This window comes from Stegostoma tigrinum, chromosome 8, assembly GCF_030684315.1.
Source record: "Stegostoma tigrinum isolate sSteTig4 chromosome 8, sSteTig4.hap1, whole genome shotgun sequence".
NCBI classification, from domain to species: domain Eukaryota; kingdom Metazoa; phylum Chordata; class Chondrichthyes; order Orectolobiformes; family Stegostomatidae; genus Stegostoma; species Stegostoma tigrinum.
Window position 1 is genome coordinate 3683011 of NC_081361.1, and position 18641 is coordinate 3701651.

An 18641-nucleotide genomic window follows, 5' to 3' on the forward strand; every position below is an offset into this window, starting at 1 on the left:
CTGTCAAAACTGAGCCAAACCGTCAACTGGTGAGTAACCCGGCAATGATCTCTTTGTTGGTCACCGCTAGAATCGGCCAAGGCCTCCAGGTTGCAGTTCCAGCAGAAGGCCTGCAGCATGAACCACAATCTTCCATCTAAAATTTCTTTTTACAACACTAAGAACAGAGCAAATATTAGAACAACAGCCAACTGTTTCTTTAATGTAAAAGAACAAACTACAGAAGCCGACAAGCTGAAAGAAAAGCAGACATTGCTGGAGAAACTCAACAGGTTTTGCAGCATCTACAGACAGAAAACAGAGTTCAAGTTGAGCCAAGTGACACGTCTTCAGAGATGCGAAGTTCTGAACATGGGAACCTCAACTCAAAATGCCCACTTTGTTTTCTCACCACAGATGCTGCTAAGTTTCAGGAGAAAGTCTCTAAATAATGTTCCTGAAAATGGCGGCCTCCAGAGGTTGCCCTTCACATAGTTGTATTCTGATTAAAGCATCATTTCCTCATACATTGGATCAATACTTACTTTCTGATCTCAGCAACTGTCTCTACAGGAATTGGATTTTCAAGCTCCTCACAGCTCGGAATGTTAGCATTGTTTCCGCTGCTGAAATTAGTTGTGAAGAATGTCATTTTAAACAAACACTTGTACCCAGTAATTCTTAGCTCATCGGTAGTTTCCTTTGTATTCCTTGTGCTCTGAATAAAGCAAACCTTAACCACATATTGTATTCAAATTTACTCTTTCATGACAGATTTTAGAGAGCATGGTTTCCCATCTACCTTGTAGTTTGCACCGTCAGGTGATCTGCAAATGGTCCTAAAAGTGTTATCAAGTAAATTTGAGGAAACATCCACATCCACAAGAAAATTATCTCCATACACCTGAAAGACATTGAGTCGGCATTTCGTGCCATTGAGAGCTAATTTTCTAACAACGGGTCAAGACGCAACTACAGAATATGGTGATTGGTCTCCCCAAAACCCTGAACGATAGTTTACAGGATAAGACCGTGAGACTGGAGTGTGGTTGTAAAGACAGAGAGAGGGACAGAAGGATGTAACAGATTCATATCTTCAACATTTTATATTTGTTGCAAAGTCTAAAAATATCTCAAACAAAGAGCTCCTGGCCCAAATATAGAAGGGCAACCAACTTTCCAATGAAGAACTTCAGATACTGTCTGTTCATACAGGGCTGAATGTCCCAAGTCAACTGGCCTTGGCCTGAGACATGACATTCTTGGCAAAGTGGAGGGGAGTTCAGGAGGAAAGCTGAACTCTCTTCTGCACCATTGTACTGTATTGTCAGCGGTGGGCAAAGTAGCCGGCTTAACGACGCACTGGGCATGAATTAAGTCACCAGCTGAGAGCTGCACATGTCTGTCTCTCTGGCAAATATTGGAGCTCCTCAACTCCTACAGTGGACATTGGCCTGCAGATCTCTTTTGTATAAGCTCAGCAATACCAACCGTAATGACAGCAAAGAAAAGATTGCAGCTCTGCCTCTATTTCATTCTTGGTCAACTGTTTTTATAAAATAGATCACCCTCCAGATGTACTGCGAGTAGGTTTTTCTTCAAAACCTTCACAGGAGATTTGAAAGACACCACAGGCAGACTGAGGGGAGGGGAGAAGGTAGGAACCTCAATTCTTCGACATGTTGTATCCTTAATTCAGAGCTCAGCTATCTAAATGTTTGGCGACAAATGGAGATCTGAATAGTGAATGGATGAGCAATTTTTCACTGAACACTTTTGGATCTTTTCTGTTGATACAACTTTTCTTTTTAAACAAAATCTGTGTAGATTTTTGATACAATCAAGCAACTTTGTTAATGTGACTGCTGCTGTCTCGTGTTTGCTGCATTGCTGTGGGAGGAAGGCCCTCCATAGATCTTACAGGAAGTGCCAGCAGGTTTTTTAACATTGTTGTATTTTGGATGAAACTTAATTATGTCACACATAAGATTAAATCTTACTTTGTGCTCACTGAATCGATTACTGGAATCTCTTCTGCCTCTGAGGTGTCAAAGCTTCCATATCTGCAATTGGTCAGACAGCACAAACTAAGTGATTTTAAACAAGCTTGAATCTACAATTTGCATTCAGCCACTGAAAAACATCTGAAGGTTCAGGATTTCGGCATTTGAAGCCTTGATTACCGAGTTTGTTCATACTTTGCATTGAAACTCCAATTTGGCATTTTACAGCATACCTGCCACTTCCCATACAAGGAGGGAAGAGTAAAGCATTCAATGTGGTTCTGTCTCATCTGATCGTAACTTCAAATCTACATTCCTGCCTCTCCTAATGACCTTTCACCTCCTCTCCCTCAACAAGTATCTGTTTATCTTTGCATTTACAATATTCCAGAGCTCTGCTCTGCATTTAATTGCTTTCCAAATTACTTAACATGTCTGTACACGATCATTTTGTGATTCATGCACGAGGATACCCAGATTCCACTGTATCTCAGAGCAATGCAATCTCCCTCAATAAAAACAAAACTGCTATTCTTTCTGCCAAAATGGACTTCAAATTTACCATATACAACTCTATTTGTCAGATCGTTGACGACTTGCTAAACCTATATTTCTCTGCAGTATTCCGAAGTCCTCTAAGGTTAATTTTTTAGCGCATCTTTGTCACGTCACCAAATCTGTCAGTCACAAATTCATTCCTTCAGAAGTCATGGACTGATCGTCAACACTTGGAAAACTTGGACAGGAACAGATTTTTAAAATTATACTCATACTATACAATCCTAACCATTTTGAACTCAAGTTAATTCTCTGTCTCAAATAAAAACCTCAGTGAATGAAAACACTCAAGTAAAAAGAGATGAATTCCCTGGATCTAAGTACAGAACACCAAAATAACTGTAGCATCTAGTCAGACTGTTTCTCCCTTTCACCACGGATAAAGGAAAATTTTGAAATGTAGGGTGCGTGTAAGGTGAACGGATGCTATAAACATCCGTTGAATTATGATGATCTTTTAGCCGAATTAAAATGGTTGACTCAAACACTAATCTTAAACACAAAATCTGTCCAATTGGTAAAATGGGTTTGAAATTTGAATGGCATGGAAGCCATTTTGTTGTTGACTTTTTAAAAACTCCAAGAATCTCCCTGCAGATGGAGACTTTCACCAAAAGACAATGGACAAGTTAGAGATCAAAGCAGCCAAAGTAATAAACAGCTACATTGTGAAAGGAGGAGACAGTAAATATAACAGATGACTGTCTTAACCACAGCTACCTTAGAGTTTAATGAGAACCAAACTCCTCAAATTTCAACAAACCACAGTTTGCTGAGATTCCTTGGTTTTACGGAATTTTCGCTTTACCTTTAAAAGAATACCATCATCTAAGATGACCACCGGCCTAACACAAAAGCAAATAAGAAAGTAATAACCTGCGAAGAATCGTTGTCCACTATCTCACCTCTGAGAGATAACATGAGACACATGAGTGAGCTGTGATGTTTCAAATTCTACGGCAAGAATGGGTCACCTTTTTTTAAAAACTCAGAAGCTTATTGCTGGAATTATTCTGCTGGAACATTTATTTAGTTGGGCAAAGAAAGAGAATATTTTGGCAACAGGCAAAAAGAGAAACCCAAATTCACTTTTGAAAGGTCCAGCTGGATCGATTTCTGCAACCCATTGGGTTCATGAAAGCCAGCTCATTAGCTTACTGCTTTGAAGAAAAATCTAATCATCTCTGGTTATTTGCTGATTTTCTCAAATTTTATAACCATAGCACATTTGGGAAACTTTTCCTACCCAGGGATATCCCTCTAATGTCAGAGGTACATCAATTGAAGGTCAGCAGTGGTGAGAATCGCTTTGTACCCGAACTGAGCTTTGATAAGTTACCCCAAAACACCATTTGTGAAGTACATAAACTGTTCAATGCTCACCCAACGTGCAAAAAACTAATGTATAAAAACTGAGGTGACGAGAGAAACCATCACTGATGTCATTTGAAAAACATTTCACCCATTATTACAGAATTGCGGTATTCCTGCATATTTCAGTTGGAAGCAGACATTCATTTGACCAACATTTCAGTTTTGCAATGAAGGTTCCTCACCCTGGACTCAGCTTCCAAACTTTGATTGTTATGCCCAACACAGACTTACAGACAATTGATCAGAGATAATGGGAACTGCAGATGCTGGAGAATCGAATTAACAAAGTGTGGAGCTGGATGAACACAGCAGGCCAAGCAGCATCTTTGGAGCACAAAAGCTGGGTCTCGGCCTGACACTCAGCGTGTGTGCTCCTAAGATGCTGCTTAGCCTGCTGTGTTCATCCAGCTCCACACTTTGTTATTACAGACAATTGATAGGCTTCTTTCAATTAAAATAACATTTTTCCATTCACTACATGCAGAAACTTAAACATTCCAAACATAGTTGTAGGAAGCCCCAAACTACATAAAAAGCATTGAAGGAAGTCAACGTCACTGTTTATCTTTAATACCAAGGTCTAGACATTGTCCTAATACATTCACCACACTTTTTAATCGTTGTATTGTACTGGTTCTCGATCGCTTCATTATTGCGAAAAAATAATCAAAAATACATTGGCACCTGTCTCAGCATTATGTTTTGTGAGTATGTTTTATTCACTTCTGTCCCAAATCACTAGCCGGGTGCTTAAACATGATTTGTGCCACCATTTGGGATCAGGGATATTGGAAAGCGATGGGGGCACAAAACAGGAGGGCTGAAGGACTGCTTTGCCTTGTTGTAAACAAACAAGCTCATCAGTCCCACTGCAGTCTCTCTTTATGAAGGACTTCAAGTCTAATTACTTTTAATCAAGTTATTCAAACTTATTATGACACATGACATAGGAGATAGAATTTGAATCTGGACCTTTTGGGCAGAAGGTGTAGGATAAAACCATCTGTGTGGAGGATAAAATCCTCCAGAATACTTTAAAAAATGTGGACTTTTCTGATGAAACTGGATGAAAGTTAAAGCCCAAATTTGCAGAGCTTAACGTCCGAGGGATTGGGGTGCAGGTAAGTTCATGTCTTCAATGAACAAAAAATCGTCTCCCTTACTGAGGGTTGGATGGAGATTCTCAGTTTACTGAGAGTTTGTTTCCATATGGCTAGTTTCAGCGATTCATTGCCAGAAGGATTAATAACAAAAATTACTCGACAGAACATACTTTTCTATCATTACCATTAAACAAAGGAGATGCTCATTAGATTTATGCTCACTTGTCCAGGAGGATGTACAACACACTTTCAGCAGTGGTATATGCTTTGTATGTCGAAAAGAATGTGCGGATGTAGAAACGCTCCTTGTTCATGAGAGCGATTACAAAATTTTCGACGAGTCTTTTTGAGGTCTCAGAGTTAAGAATTTGAACGTTGGAGGTATCGACAGTGAGATGTGATGGAAGCTCATCTCCTGATGCCTACAGAGAGTACGAATTTAAAAAGTAAATGTGATGCAGGAACAACGTTTATTTGTATAGATCTCTGACATGGTAGAAACATTTCAAAATGCTTCACATTTACATAATCATTTAAAAATCACTCCAAGATTCATGAAGCTAAAACTAGGACAGGCCACCAAAAGCTTGGTCAGAAAGATTGGTTTTGAGGACAAAGAGGAGATGTTTTGGAAGAGTGTCGCAGAACTGGGTAGCTGAACACACCAATGACAGAATAAAGAAGATCAAGCATGCAGGCAAGATCAAAGTGGCCGGAATTAGAAGTGCAAAGATATGAGCATTGAAGGGCTGGAGGGGAATACCATTGATGAGGAGATACAATATGTTCAATCCAATGATAAAGCAGCTGGTCACTTCATGTATTACTTGAACCATTCAAAGAAAATACAAAGTTAAAATCAAAACATCACAGAAACATGGCCAGCTAGATTCATATAAAACAGAAATTTGAGCCTTGGAGTTATTTTGTATCGATCTCAAGAATATTAAACCATCATTTTAAGTAAATAAACATTTAATATTAAATCCCTTCAGCTGACCACCCACTATTTCTCAATTTCTACTTCAATCCAGTCATCAGATGGGCCAGAAAGTTTCCACAACAGAGTAAATGTGGAATTATGTACAGCAACTTCTGTCTACAGCTCGAGGCCACAGCAAGCTACCGGAAACAGGACAGTCTGGCTTCAATCCTGTTTGAATTCTCTGCTAACAATATCACTGACTTCACATTTCTGAACAATATTGTTTTTAGGAATCTAATTACTCTTGAAAGCAAGCTTACATAACTGGTAGGAAAACAGAGAGGTGTAAAATGTTTGCTGACTTGGCGGAAAATAGAAGGAGGGAGAAACTGAAGAAAAAGGAAACCTCTGTTTTTTTTTGTTCCACAGCTCGTGCTATGCAAGGTCTCTTCCAATGTGCTGCCTAAGGGTTATCATACTTGATACTGTGGAGTGTGCAAAAGAAATTAAGAACTCTCACAAAGAACTTCATAGTTCAAATCGCATCAAGCACCCCTATATCAAATTCAGTTTCCTTCATGTCAGCAGATGAATATACCTTTGGGATTGGGCAGGGGTCAGGGTGGAGCATGTCAGCAAAGGAGGGAATTGGAGCACTCTTTAAGGAGCCTGATTTGAAATTTGAAATCCAATGTGAACCTCTCAACTTTGCCAGAGTAGCTGGCCGGTTCAGTCAGAATGATGAATTGTCTGTAATCACAGGAAATGTATTTCCAAGACTTGTTCCAAGTAATAGAAAATTGTACAAAATGTGTTTCAATTAAATGAAGTTGTCGTTTTAAGAACTTTACCCCACACAAGTATAAAAAAGCATGACTGAAGAAAAGCATAACCTTCAAACAAAGATAACAAAGTGTGGATAATAAAATGTGAGGCTGGATGAACACAGCAGGCCAAGCAGCATCTTAGGAGCACAAGATGCTGCTTGGCCTGCTGTGTTCATCCAGCCTCACATTTTACTATCTTGGAATTCTCCAGCATCTGCAGTTCCCATTATCTCTAACAAAGTGTGGAGCTGGGTGAACACAGGAGGCCATGCAGCATCTTAGGAGCACAAAAGCTGATGTTTCGGGCCTAGACCCTCCATCAGAAAAGGGGGAGGGGGAGAGGGTTCTGAAATAAATGGGGAGAGAGGGGGAGGCAGATCGAAGATGGATAGAGGAGAAGTTCGGTGGGGAGGAGACAGACAAGTTTCGAGGCAGGAATGGAGCCAGTAAAGGTGAGTGTAGGTGGGGAGGTGGGGGGGATAGGTCAGGCTGGGGAGGTCGGATAGGTCAAGGGGGCGGGATGAGGTTAGACAGAAGGAAATGGGTGTGTGGCTTGGGGTGGGAGGAGGGGATAGGTGAGAGGAAGAACAGATTAGGGAAGCGGGGACGAGTTGGGCTGGTATTGGGATGCGGTAGGGGAAGGGGAGATTTTGAAGCTCAAATTGTTTATGTGTCACCATATTTTGATCCAGTAAGACAAATAACATTAAAAATAAATTGATGTTTTATGACCATGCTGACAATCTCAGCAAGAGAAATTACGTAATGTCCATGTTTAAATATTACAAGAGCAAAACTATTGAATGGTTGCAATACGTTACTAAAATAAAGGCTACCAGCTGTCAATACATTGCTTTCACCATTTTTAATGGTGAAATCTCTGTTCCTTCCTCTCTCACTCTACTTCTCATTCCTTCCATCTGTTCTGCTGTTGTGGTACCAGGCTATCAGCTCCCCTACTCAAATTTACTTCATAATCATTCTTCCCGCTCCTTTCCTTCCCATTCATCGCACGGTGTAACAGAAGAAAGGGCAGGATATCTATGGAAGGATGTGCCCTTCAGTGTTCTAAGTTTTCACAATGCCAGCAAAAAGGAAAAAAAAATAATCGAGCACAGTAAATCACAGTCCCTCAACGCACAGTTTTTGCGGCGATAATTCAAAACTGGTGCATTTTCACAGCATATTGAACATATGCAATTAGTAAGCAATCAACAGGCATGGAGGAAATCTCTCAAGCAGATATTAACATGTCAATAAAAGCAGGATGGAAGAGTTGAAGTTAATTATGCAGTGGAGAAAATCAACTGAAGTGTGCACATTCAGGTTTCAAATATTAAGTAGAGTTCCACATGAACATTGTTTTATTTACCTCTCGTAGTCAAAATGCCACAACACACTAGCTTGCCTGACAGATGACATGTTCTCTTCTTGTTTCAAATTCAGGAACTGGTTTGCAAATCTGGTTCAAGTTTGGACTTTGTTAACTGAAGGTTGCCAGGCACAGCATGTGGCAGAGCAGTGGAATGTGGCCAGTGATTGAAACACCATCTCATGTCCACACTTAACTCCTATTAACACACTCCAGTTTGTGGCTATAAGTTAGTTCTAGTCATGATGATTGTCAAAAATTTACGAAAAACATGACAGTTACGTTCACCACCCCCACTACACTACATCAAGGGACACAATTCCTCTTCATGATTATGTCGTTGTTCTATGTTCATCATGAATGTAAATTGGGTGACTATTCTATCTCAGTCTTAAATTGAAAAGAAGAATTTGCACGTCGCTTACTTAATTAATACCAATTAGAAAAGTTGAACAGATCTCTATCCTAGTACACAGCATACTTTTGTTACTCCATTTGTCTTACAGTTTGCTTGCTGAATATCTCAGAACTTAAACGATATTTTCTGAATTCATAGGAATAAGGTTTCTTGAGCTTGCTCCATTGTATCACATCATGATGTGTTTCTCTCTTAACTCCATTTATCCACCATTTATCCATTTACCGTGAATACACTGGCATAACATAAATGGCAGTCTTGAAGTTCTGAATGAACCCAACAGACTCCAACTTCAGAAGCTCCAACGGACAACATTTTTGGAAAAACGTCTGTCGCCAGATTTCACACCCAACGGACATAGCTTGGATTTGAAAAGTGCAGCAATAGATATTTCCTGACATAAACAGTCAGTGATTATCACAAGAAAAACCCGCTTGTCTGTTTCAAAGTGACCCACCTTTCGAAAAAAAAAGTCACCATTATCACACCACATCATAGGGCTGTGCTCACATGAGTGAGAGAGAGAGACAGCTGGTGGTTGTTTAACCAGCATGTCAGGCACAGGGAGAAGTTGAGAAGGACAATCCCTCATGGTCAACACAAATGTTGTTTACTCTTTCAATATCATCTTGCTCTTCCTTAGAACAATTGAAACTTTAAAAGGCCAAGTGAGCAGACGAGAGCATCAGCCTTCAAATATTTCAGCTCCCTCAGAATGAAATGGGACAAACCTGTGACCAAATATATAAAACATCTTGCACATGGTGGAAGAACGTGCGAGTGAGTGAGTGTTGGATGGTATATAGGAATATGAAGAATAAGTAATCAGGGGATTGGAATTTGTCATGTGTAAAAAACCAAGGATAGTACAAACCATTTTTATTCAGAGTAGTATGACGGAAATCTGACTGCTTCGGCAAGCTGACTGACCGGAAATAACAGTCAAATCTATAAGATAAATGAAACCATCATGACAGACAAAACAAAATTAAACATGTAAAGAGAAAGACTGCCATAAAAATTAAATACTGGACCAAAAAAGATAAAATGCTGACTTCAGTGTAGTTACATCTGTCCATGATCTGTTTGCTCTTCTGATATCACATTGCTCTTGCTTAGAAAACACAACTCTAAAATCCTAACTAAGCCAACACGGACGTCAGGTTTCAGACTTTTTAGGCCACTCAAAATAAAAATCAACAAAGCTTTCACATCAATATATAAATAAAAATCACTCTACACACCCTGGAAGCACTGTCTCAGAATCTAAAGGGAGTAACCCACAGTCGAGGCAAGGTAGGCTGCCTTCACACAGGATAGGTTCACCAAGAGCAGTCTCTGGCATTAATACAGGGTAATGGGCACTGCCAGATGGACACCCGAGGCAGTCAGCTTCTCAGAGTCCACACCTCTGCAGTCCAGTGAGTGGGACTCAGTCAGCCCAGTGGGAGACTGAACCCAGTGTGGGGAGTGGGGAGAAAACAGCTGGGAAACTGTAGAGACATCAGTTAGATGTCGGGTCACCTATTGCTCAGTCTGTCAAGGTCGCTCAAGGGGGCTGCCACATCAGTCCTCATTGTGCTCAGTGATATTACACTGAGAAATGTCTGACTCCAGGGTCAGGCTGCTGTCATTGATGCAAGGCTGACAACTATTACTTTTCAGAGGTGTCAATGGACCGCTGCTGTTTTAATCTCGTCGGATATGGGAGGCACGGTGGCTTAGTGATTAGCACTGCAGCTTCACAGTGCCAGGAACCCGGGCTCGATTCCAGGCTCAGGCTGACTGTGTGGAGTTTGCATATTCTCCCCGTGTCTGCATGGGTTTCCCCTGGGTGCTCCCACAGTCCAAAGATGTGTAGGCTAGGTGGATCGGCCATGCTAATTTGCCCGTAGTGTTGAAGGGTGTGTGGGTGAAAGGAAGATGGGTCTGGGTGGGATGCTTCAAGGGGCGGTTTGGACTTGTTGGGCTGAAGGGCCTGTTTCCACACCGTAGGGAATCTTATCTAATTTAATATGTCAGAGATGAGTATGAGCAAATGGAACAAAGGAGCAGGAATACTTCCAAGATAACAAAGTGTGGGGCTGGATGAACACAGCAGGCCAAGCTGCTGCAGTTCCCTGCTGTGTTCATCCAGCTCCACACTTTGTTATCTTGGATTCTCCAGCATCTGCAGTCCCCATTGACTCGAAAGGCAAATTTCCATGTGAAGTCTGGAATAAGTGAGTCAATGCCTGACTGAACACAGGGAGACAAGGAACTGGATTGAAGCTTGTGCTTTGTGAAAAATTAATGATAACTCATACCTTTCAGAATCAAAGTGGGTTGGAGTCTGAGGAATGAGAAAGGTGAAGTATCGTCAAACCTAAAAGACAAATGAAAACACCATAAAAGTAAAAGCCAAATTCAACATGAAAAGAGAAAGAGTACGATCACACTTAAATACTAGACCAAAAAATATCAACTGCTGACTTCAGCCTCATTATATATGTCAAATATTCATTTGCCTCTTCACTGTCGACTTGGTCTTCCTTCAACATTTTAACATTTTAACTTGTCAACTGAGCAGCCAGGACATCACCCTTCAGATACTTCAGTTCAAAATGAAACTCAACGAAGCTTTGCTCTAATTCAACTCCTTGAACATTTGGAATGATTTCCCAAAGGGCCTTTTTCATCCAAATACTATTTTTTGGCTGCTGTAATGTAGGAAAGGCACTGGTTAATGTGCAGAAAGCACGTTTTCATGAATAACAATTGGTAATGACTAGTTTCTCCATTGAAACAACATTCACTGAGGGATAAATAGTAGATGATTTATACGGGAGAATTCCATTCTTGTTTTTTTTGCAAATTGTTGTGATAATGGGATCTTGTGGTCATCCGAGATGAACATTTTCCCTGCTAATATCACCTTCAGCAAAGACCAGAAGAAACATTTTGCTCCATCAAAGAGTGGACACAAAAATGTGGCCAATATAATTTTGGTTTTGGCAAGTACTGGAACCATTGTGACCCACAACATACACGCATCAATTCAATCGGGTTACCCCACATTCACATCATTTTTCCAGTTTTCCCGTCTTTGAAATTCGTACTAAAATCCAATTTCTTTACAAATAGTGTCCAGTATATATTGAATTCAAATTACCTCAAAACTCTTCTCACAACCAAGAGTGATACCACGAATGTATTGCTCCTTTCCCTCCGCTTCAATTAGTGTTAGTTCTAATTACACTGACGAGGGAGAGAAAAGAAATAAGCGATGCGCACTTGAAACTGCAGAGCTACAAGTCTGCAATGTTCACCTCACGTTGTTTCAACATGAAGTGAGGACACACAGCAGTTATTGTTTATTCTTGTTTGTGTTTATGACATCACAGGCAAACCATTGTGATGTCACTGGGCTTATTCTTTTTTAAAAGAAAACCTTCCCGAGAAAGAACACAAAACCTGTTCGAGCAGTTACCTGCTGTTTTCCACTTCATCTCCATGTACGCGGTTGTCATGTCGGGAGGGCTTGTTTGTAAACGTGGGCATCATGTCATGGATGCAGTTTCCCATCTCCGCCATCTTCCCTTAACAGTCTTCCTGGTATATTGCCCATGGAGGTGAAGGCACCAGGAGGCCTGCCGACATGTGACCAATACGTCTATTAATTTATTTGGTGGCCAGACTGGCTGGTCAGCTGTCAAGAGGAAGGATGGTCTCATCTGTCCTGAAAGTCCATTAAAAACATCCTGGAGGTTAATTCAACGTTTACATTGACCTTCGAATCCTTTGCACTCCTCTCATCACAGTCACAACAACACTTAGTGTTATGTCCTGCATGTTCACCAACTCTCTATTCATGCTCATACATTACCTTCAGTTCCAGAGCCCTTATCTTATCTATTAGCCACCAGTGTGACACCCTACAAAATGCCTCTTGGGAATCCAGGTGTTATGCAGCTGTTGGTTTCCTCTTTGCGACCTCACTTGTTTGACTATCAAGAAGGAATGAAATTGTCAAACATGCCTGGCCCCAGGGTGACCTTGAACTTACCTGCAACTGCCCTGTCTCCATCATGGAAAGTCTTCTTCTGGATTGACCACGTTGATTTAATCAGATGATACGATTTTTGTTTTAAAAGCATTGCTAAAACATACGTAATGAAGAGACATTATTAAGCACTTTCCCAACTGATTGAAATCATGTTAACTGGCTTTATTCCTTATTTTTGCTCCTCCTTCTTTCTTACATAGCAGTGTTACAACTGCTAATTTCTACTGAACTCAGACTTTTCCAGAATCCAGGATGTTTTGGTAAATCAGAAACCAAAATATCTACAATGTCTGAAGCTGGGCTCCAGGCATATTCAGTTTCTTGGAAGGACTGACAAGAAGGAGGAGGTAGGTTAGCATTACTGGTTACGGAATAAAATTAATATGGTAATGACAATGGATATTAGTTCTGGTGAAATGGAGTCTGGGTACAGTTTAGAAACATCAAGGGACAGAAATTGACAGTGGTCGATGTATATACACCCCAGTTAACTCGTGTGGTAATTTTAGCAGAAGGCACTAAAAAGGAAATTGAAGACACCAGCAGAAAGGGAGAGCTCTAATTATGATAAAAGGTCACTGACTTCAAGAGTCAGGTGACTTCAGCCTGCATAAAGATTGGGCAAAGCAAATCAGTTATCATTGCATACAGGAGGAATTCCTGACGTACTTTTTAAATTAATTCATGGGATGAGGGCATCACTGGCTAGGGTAACATTTATTACCAATTCCTAAATGTCCAGAGAGCAGTTAAGAGTCAACCACATTGCTGTGGGTCAGGAGTTACATGTAAGCAAGAATGGCAGTTTACTTCCCTTAAAGGACAACAGATTCATGCTCATCATTAGACGCTTAATTCCAGGTTTGTATTGAATTCAAATTCCGCCGTCTGCTGCAACTGGATTCAAACACAAGTCCCCAAAGTACTATCTGGGTCTCTGGATTAAGTGTCCAGTGATAACAATCTCAGGCCACTGTCTCCCCAATGAAGTGTGTGCTGTGCGGGTTTCTGGGTCAACACTTTGAGGAACCAGGGAAGACTGTGTCCATGCCCCCTCGGGGAAGTGACCCTCATTTTCACCCACAGAAGGAAACTGACAAGGAGACCTTCCACCGAGAGTGCCAGAGGCTTTCGGAGAGAGCAACCCCCAGAAAGCAGAACGTCACTCACTTGGCTCTATTGTCCCATTCCAGACTCCAAAACTAGAACCTGTTTACAGCAACAAATGGAAGTATTTGATGGATGCCCTGGGTTTGTGCTCCTCCCCCACTGCTCACCTGCAGTTTTCCTGCTTCACTTTGTACTTCCAGCCAAACATCACTGATGTCAGCTGCTTCCTGCCATTCCAAATGCTGCTCCTCAAGTGGAAGGACAAACAGCAATGTGGAAATTCACACATATTTCTGGTCTGTGGAGGAAATGATACTGTTATAACTTCAGATAATTTTTAAAGGGCTCTTTTTGCCCTTTGAAGCAGGGGATGTACAAACACTATCACAGGCTCGAACTCACAACCACTTGTTTCTGAGACCAGTGCTCTGACCACTGAGCTGTGCAGCCAGGCACAAGACATGGAAAGAGGGTCTCATGTATTGGAAATAACAAAAGAATAGATAACTGGAGACTGTTATATATCAAGACGTAACAAAACCGAAACAGAGCAGAGGGGCATCATGTGCAGAAGGTTGGGAGAATGCAAGGCCGAATCAGACAGTGTCCTGAGTGCCATAAACTGATCTTTCCTGCTGGTCCAGTGATTACGATTCAGTGCCTTCACTGTCGTAGCCTGTTCATGGTTATCATTTAAAGTAATAATCACAAAATATTGACTGATCTTGAGAAGCAGAATTATGTCGTTGCTCAGTCAAAATCGATTCATTCCAACTGTAACAATGCCAGCTGAAACTGCCTGATGCGCAATCAGTTTAAAACAAGAATAGAGGGGAGGCCAGGAAAAGTGAAGGGCAATGGTAGTTTGTGAGAGTTGGCTGGAGGCCAAGTGGAGCCAGGTTCAATGTGGGTGTTGAAGACCAGTCTTCACTGTTTACCCTGGCATTCAGATCACATTGGATCAATCACACAAGGACCGTCCTTTGTGTGTTGTCCTTTGCACACAACAACTCGGGTCAGTGCCTCGAGGGGCTCGGATACTTTTAATTTGGCAAGTAACTCAGGCCAGTGGTGCACAAACTAAGCTGTGTCGGGACACTATTTAAATGGGCCACCACTCATTGCAATGACCCAGAACTATGCAGAAAGAGGAAGAACACAAATACAAAATCTTTGCTTTGATTGGATATCCCTGCAATTTCATCCACAGGTGCTGACTAAACAGCAGCACGAAGAGGACACATTATGCCCTAACACACTGGACACACTGCCACACATCAGGAACATATCAGAACTGACAACTCCTATGACAACAAGGAGTTACGGTAGCACATAAGCCCAAAGCCATGCTACGACAAACATTCTCAAGGACTAAAGACACCATACCCACAACATGCAGAACTGACATTGTTTACAAAACACCGTGCAACGATTGCCACAAACATTATATCAGACAGACAGGAAGGAAACTACCCATCAGTATGCATGAACATCAGCTGGCAGCAAAATGACGTGACAAACTTTCCCTAATATCAGTACACCCGGATAATGAAGGCCATCAGTTTAACTGGGACAACATAACTGTAGTAGTGCAATCCAAACATAGACACACACGGGAATTCCTAGAGGCATGGTTCTCAATCCATAATGCAGTTGGCAAACATATAGAATTAGACCCCATATACAACCAACACAGAACAGAATGCGAAATGACAGAAGTCGCCAGAATGGACCAGGCAGTATAAATTCCAAGTGGAGGAGAACAACATTGCTTCATTGCAAGTCTCACTCATGACGTTACCTCGCATGGTGATGTAAAGGCTGAACAAAAACAAGCCAGCTGGGCGATCAACTTTACAACTTTACTTGTTAACTTTACCGTTTAATATGTGTCTCAGGGTCAGTCTTTGTGATATTATACACACACTGTTCTACCCGCTTCTCCCGCTGTACGCAAGGTTTCCCGACAAAAGGCAGCTTTATGTGGAACACAAGCAGTTTCTCCTGACAATGGGTACCGTTGCCATGAGCTGGGATATGAAATAGACAGTGTGTTGAAGTAGCCCCACACTCATGTTACTCAATTACCTTTCAATTTCAATTTTCAATTTCCAGAACACAGCAATCCATTCACTTCAGCTGCTGGGAACCTGACACAAACAGCGCTGGGCAGACATTCCTCTTCGGAAGCGTCTGTCAATTTGCAAGGGTAGAAAAGCTGTCAACTTCACTCGAGTGAGAGAGGATACAATATTCCAAACTTCCAATTCAAATTCAGATGCCGTATCAATTACACCACTGGCTCCACACATCTTGCTGCAGCTTTCATCCTGTCGACTTGTGATGTAATCAGCGATAGTGGTGGAAAAAAACAACATTTGCAAGGTGAATATCCTGCAAAATAATCACCGTCACTGCTGCACTTCAATGTTCCCCACTTTGTGAAGCGGTGAATGTCACTGGCAAACGAAACACACTTATCCTCACATGCCTGCTTCACTGTCACCTGTTTCTTTGCCACCTGTTTCTCTGCTGGAAGTTGCAATTGTTTTATTCACAGTCATTGCAAAGTTCTGCCTCATTTTTTTTATGAAATAATCTCCTCGCAACTTAAAAAACATCCCCTAGTCTTGAAATCTCCCATCCTTGAGAAATGACGACCACAATTCATATTATCTAAGTCTAATTATTGTATGAACTCCTAACAGGCCGCCTCTCAACCTCTTAAGCACCAGCAAGAAAAGTCAAAGTCTATCCGACCTTTCTTTATAAATCAAATCTTCCATACCAGGCAACATCCTGGTAAACCTGTTCTTAACACTCGCCAGCTTCATAATATGCCTCCTGTAATTGTGTGACAGAAACTGCACACTGAATTACAGAAGAGGTCTCATCAACATCCTGTGCAACCTCAATATGACTTCCCAACTCCTAAACTGAAACGATTGAGCAATGAAGGCTGGCGTGCCAAAAGCATGTTTAACGGCTGTCTTAAATGTGATGTAAACGTCAAATAATCATGTACCTGGATCCCCTAGGTCCATGAGTAGGCACCTTAACAGGGAGACAAAGTCTGTGGGAGGATGGGGAATAGATTTGAATTTCTTTGACCTCACATCTAAAGAAATTTATTGTACACATGCAGCTGAATAAGATAAACAATTTATTCTCCGTGAAAAACTATAAATGAACCTGAACATTTTTCAATTAAAAAGTAAAGTTAGACCCTCTCGAGTCAGAAGGAAGCCATCACTGTTCTGTTTCTGAGCTTATATTACCCAACAAGTTCTGCACCATGTCATTCATTCACCATATCCTGATACGTTAACTTTGGATCACTCTCCACAGGTATCAGTAACTATTGCCAATCCTCAGTTACATCTGGAGAATTTGATGTTTGACCTTTCTGAACCAGTGCAGGTCATGACGTGAAGTCGCACTTGCAATGATATTAGGTAAGGAGTTACCAAATGATCGTGAAGGATTAGTGATGTTTTCCAAAAGAACAATTTAAATGTTTTCACATTTTTGATTCAATCCAATGATCTGACATATTACACAAGGTTGTCACAAAAAAAATTTGATACCAGGCACTTATTAGGACAAGTGACCCAAAGCTGACCAAAGAAGTAGGTTTCAAGGAACATCCTGAACAAACTAAGGGACTTTGAAAACCAGGGATGTTTAGGGAGTAAATTCAGGAGCTTATGGCCTTGGAAACTGAAAACATGAAAAAGGTGGAAGAGTTAAAACCAGAAATCTAGTGGAGGTTGGAAGTCAGGGAGAAAAAATGTTTTGAAGGAAAAAGCAAAAGAACAGTAGATGCTTGAAAGTAGTAACACAAGCAGAAATTGATGAGAAACTCAGCTTATCTGGCAGTGCTTGTGGATAGAGAGCAGCATTATTGTTTTGTGTCCAGTGACCCTTCTTCAGATATATCTCAGAGTGTTTTGCAGCTGGAGGGACTATTAAATGGAGGTGTGATAACAAAATTTCAAAATAAGGATATGAATTTCAATACCTTGATGCTTTGTCACCCAGAAAATGTTTATGTTAGTGAGGACAGGATGGCAAAACTCAAAGATGTTGAAATGGGTGAGAGTAAACACACGTGCAGCAGATTTTTGGATCTTCTCAAGATTTCAGGGAAGTAGAATTAAGAAGCCTGCTGGGAGTGTGTTTGGGGAGTTAAGTCGAGAGGTAACAAAGGAATGGATGAGAGTTTTAGCAGCAGATGACCTGAGATGCTGCTGAGGTTGAAATTGTATGTGGTCTTTGTGGTAATGGGTGTGGGGGTGAGTAATGTGGTTAGAAGCTCATCTTGGGGTGAAATATTGCACCATGACTGTGAGCAGTGTTGCCAGCCAGTTACCAGGGGCAGGGATGGAGTCAGTGGTGACGGAGTGGAGCATGGCTGCCAGCCTGGATTGAGATTTAGCACTGTCGACTTAAATGTGACCTATACCCCTTTTCAAACAGGAACAGACTTGGCAGCAGAACTAATTTGTGAACCAACTGCCAGCTTTATTGAGACAAAGTGTGGAGTTTGTCTGTTATGAAGTAAACTACAGTGACAAACTCAGACAGCTATTTCCAGTTGAGTGTGGTTTATGCTGCTTATGCCAATAACTAGCAGTTAAACAACTCATTGAAGTTTTTGCAGCCTTGGTCTTCAAACTCCGTCTTGAGCTTTTATCTTCTGATTCTCGTTGCTTTCCATTGCACAGACCTTTCATGAGAATCTCCTTTCTGCTTGTTCTTTTTTGATTAACCTCCCTCTCTGCCCAATCACAGTTCATATGCACAACACTCACCTCACTTCACCACGTGATGTTCTTCATATTCAAAGCTATTCTCTTTACATCTTACCTGAGGACTGCTATATCTGTATTTATTACCCTTATTTCACCGCCATTTCTCTATTCAC

At 41.1% G+C, this 18641-nt stretch overlaps 1 protein-coding gene across 1 annotated transcript in view; it reads right to left on the bottom strand.

Moving 5' to 3' along the window:
- Positions 1-380: 380 nt before the first annotated feature.
- Positions 381-18641, bottom strand: part of LOC132209895 (ral guanine nucleotide dissociation stimulator-like 1) — a 48659-nt gene continuing 30398 nt past the window's right edge. Inside the window, exons 2-6 of the mRNA XM_059647708.1 lie at positions 10866-10924; positions 9434-9507; positions 5240-5439; positions 1980-2042; positions 381-605 (exon numbers count right to left, since the gene is read on the bottom strand). Coding sequence (XP_059503691.1) covers positions 521-605; positions 1980-2042; positions 5240-5439; positions 9434-9436 — 351 coding nt within the window. The 5' untranslated portion in view covers positions 9437-9507; positions 10866-10924 and the 3' untranslated portion in view covers positions 381-520. The remainder of the gene's footprint in view (positions 606-1979; positions 2043-5239; positions 5440-9433; positions 9508-10865; positions 10925-18641) is intronic.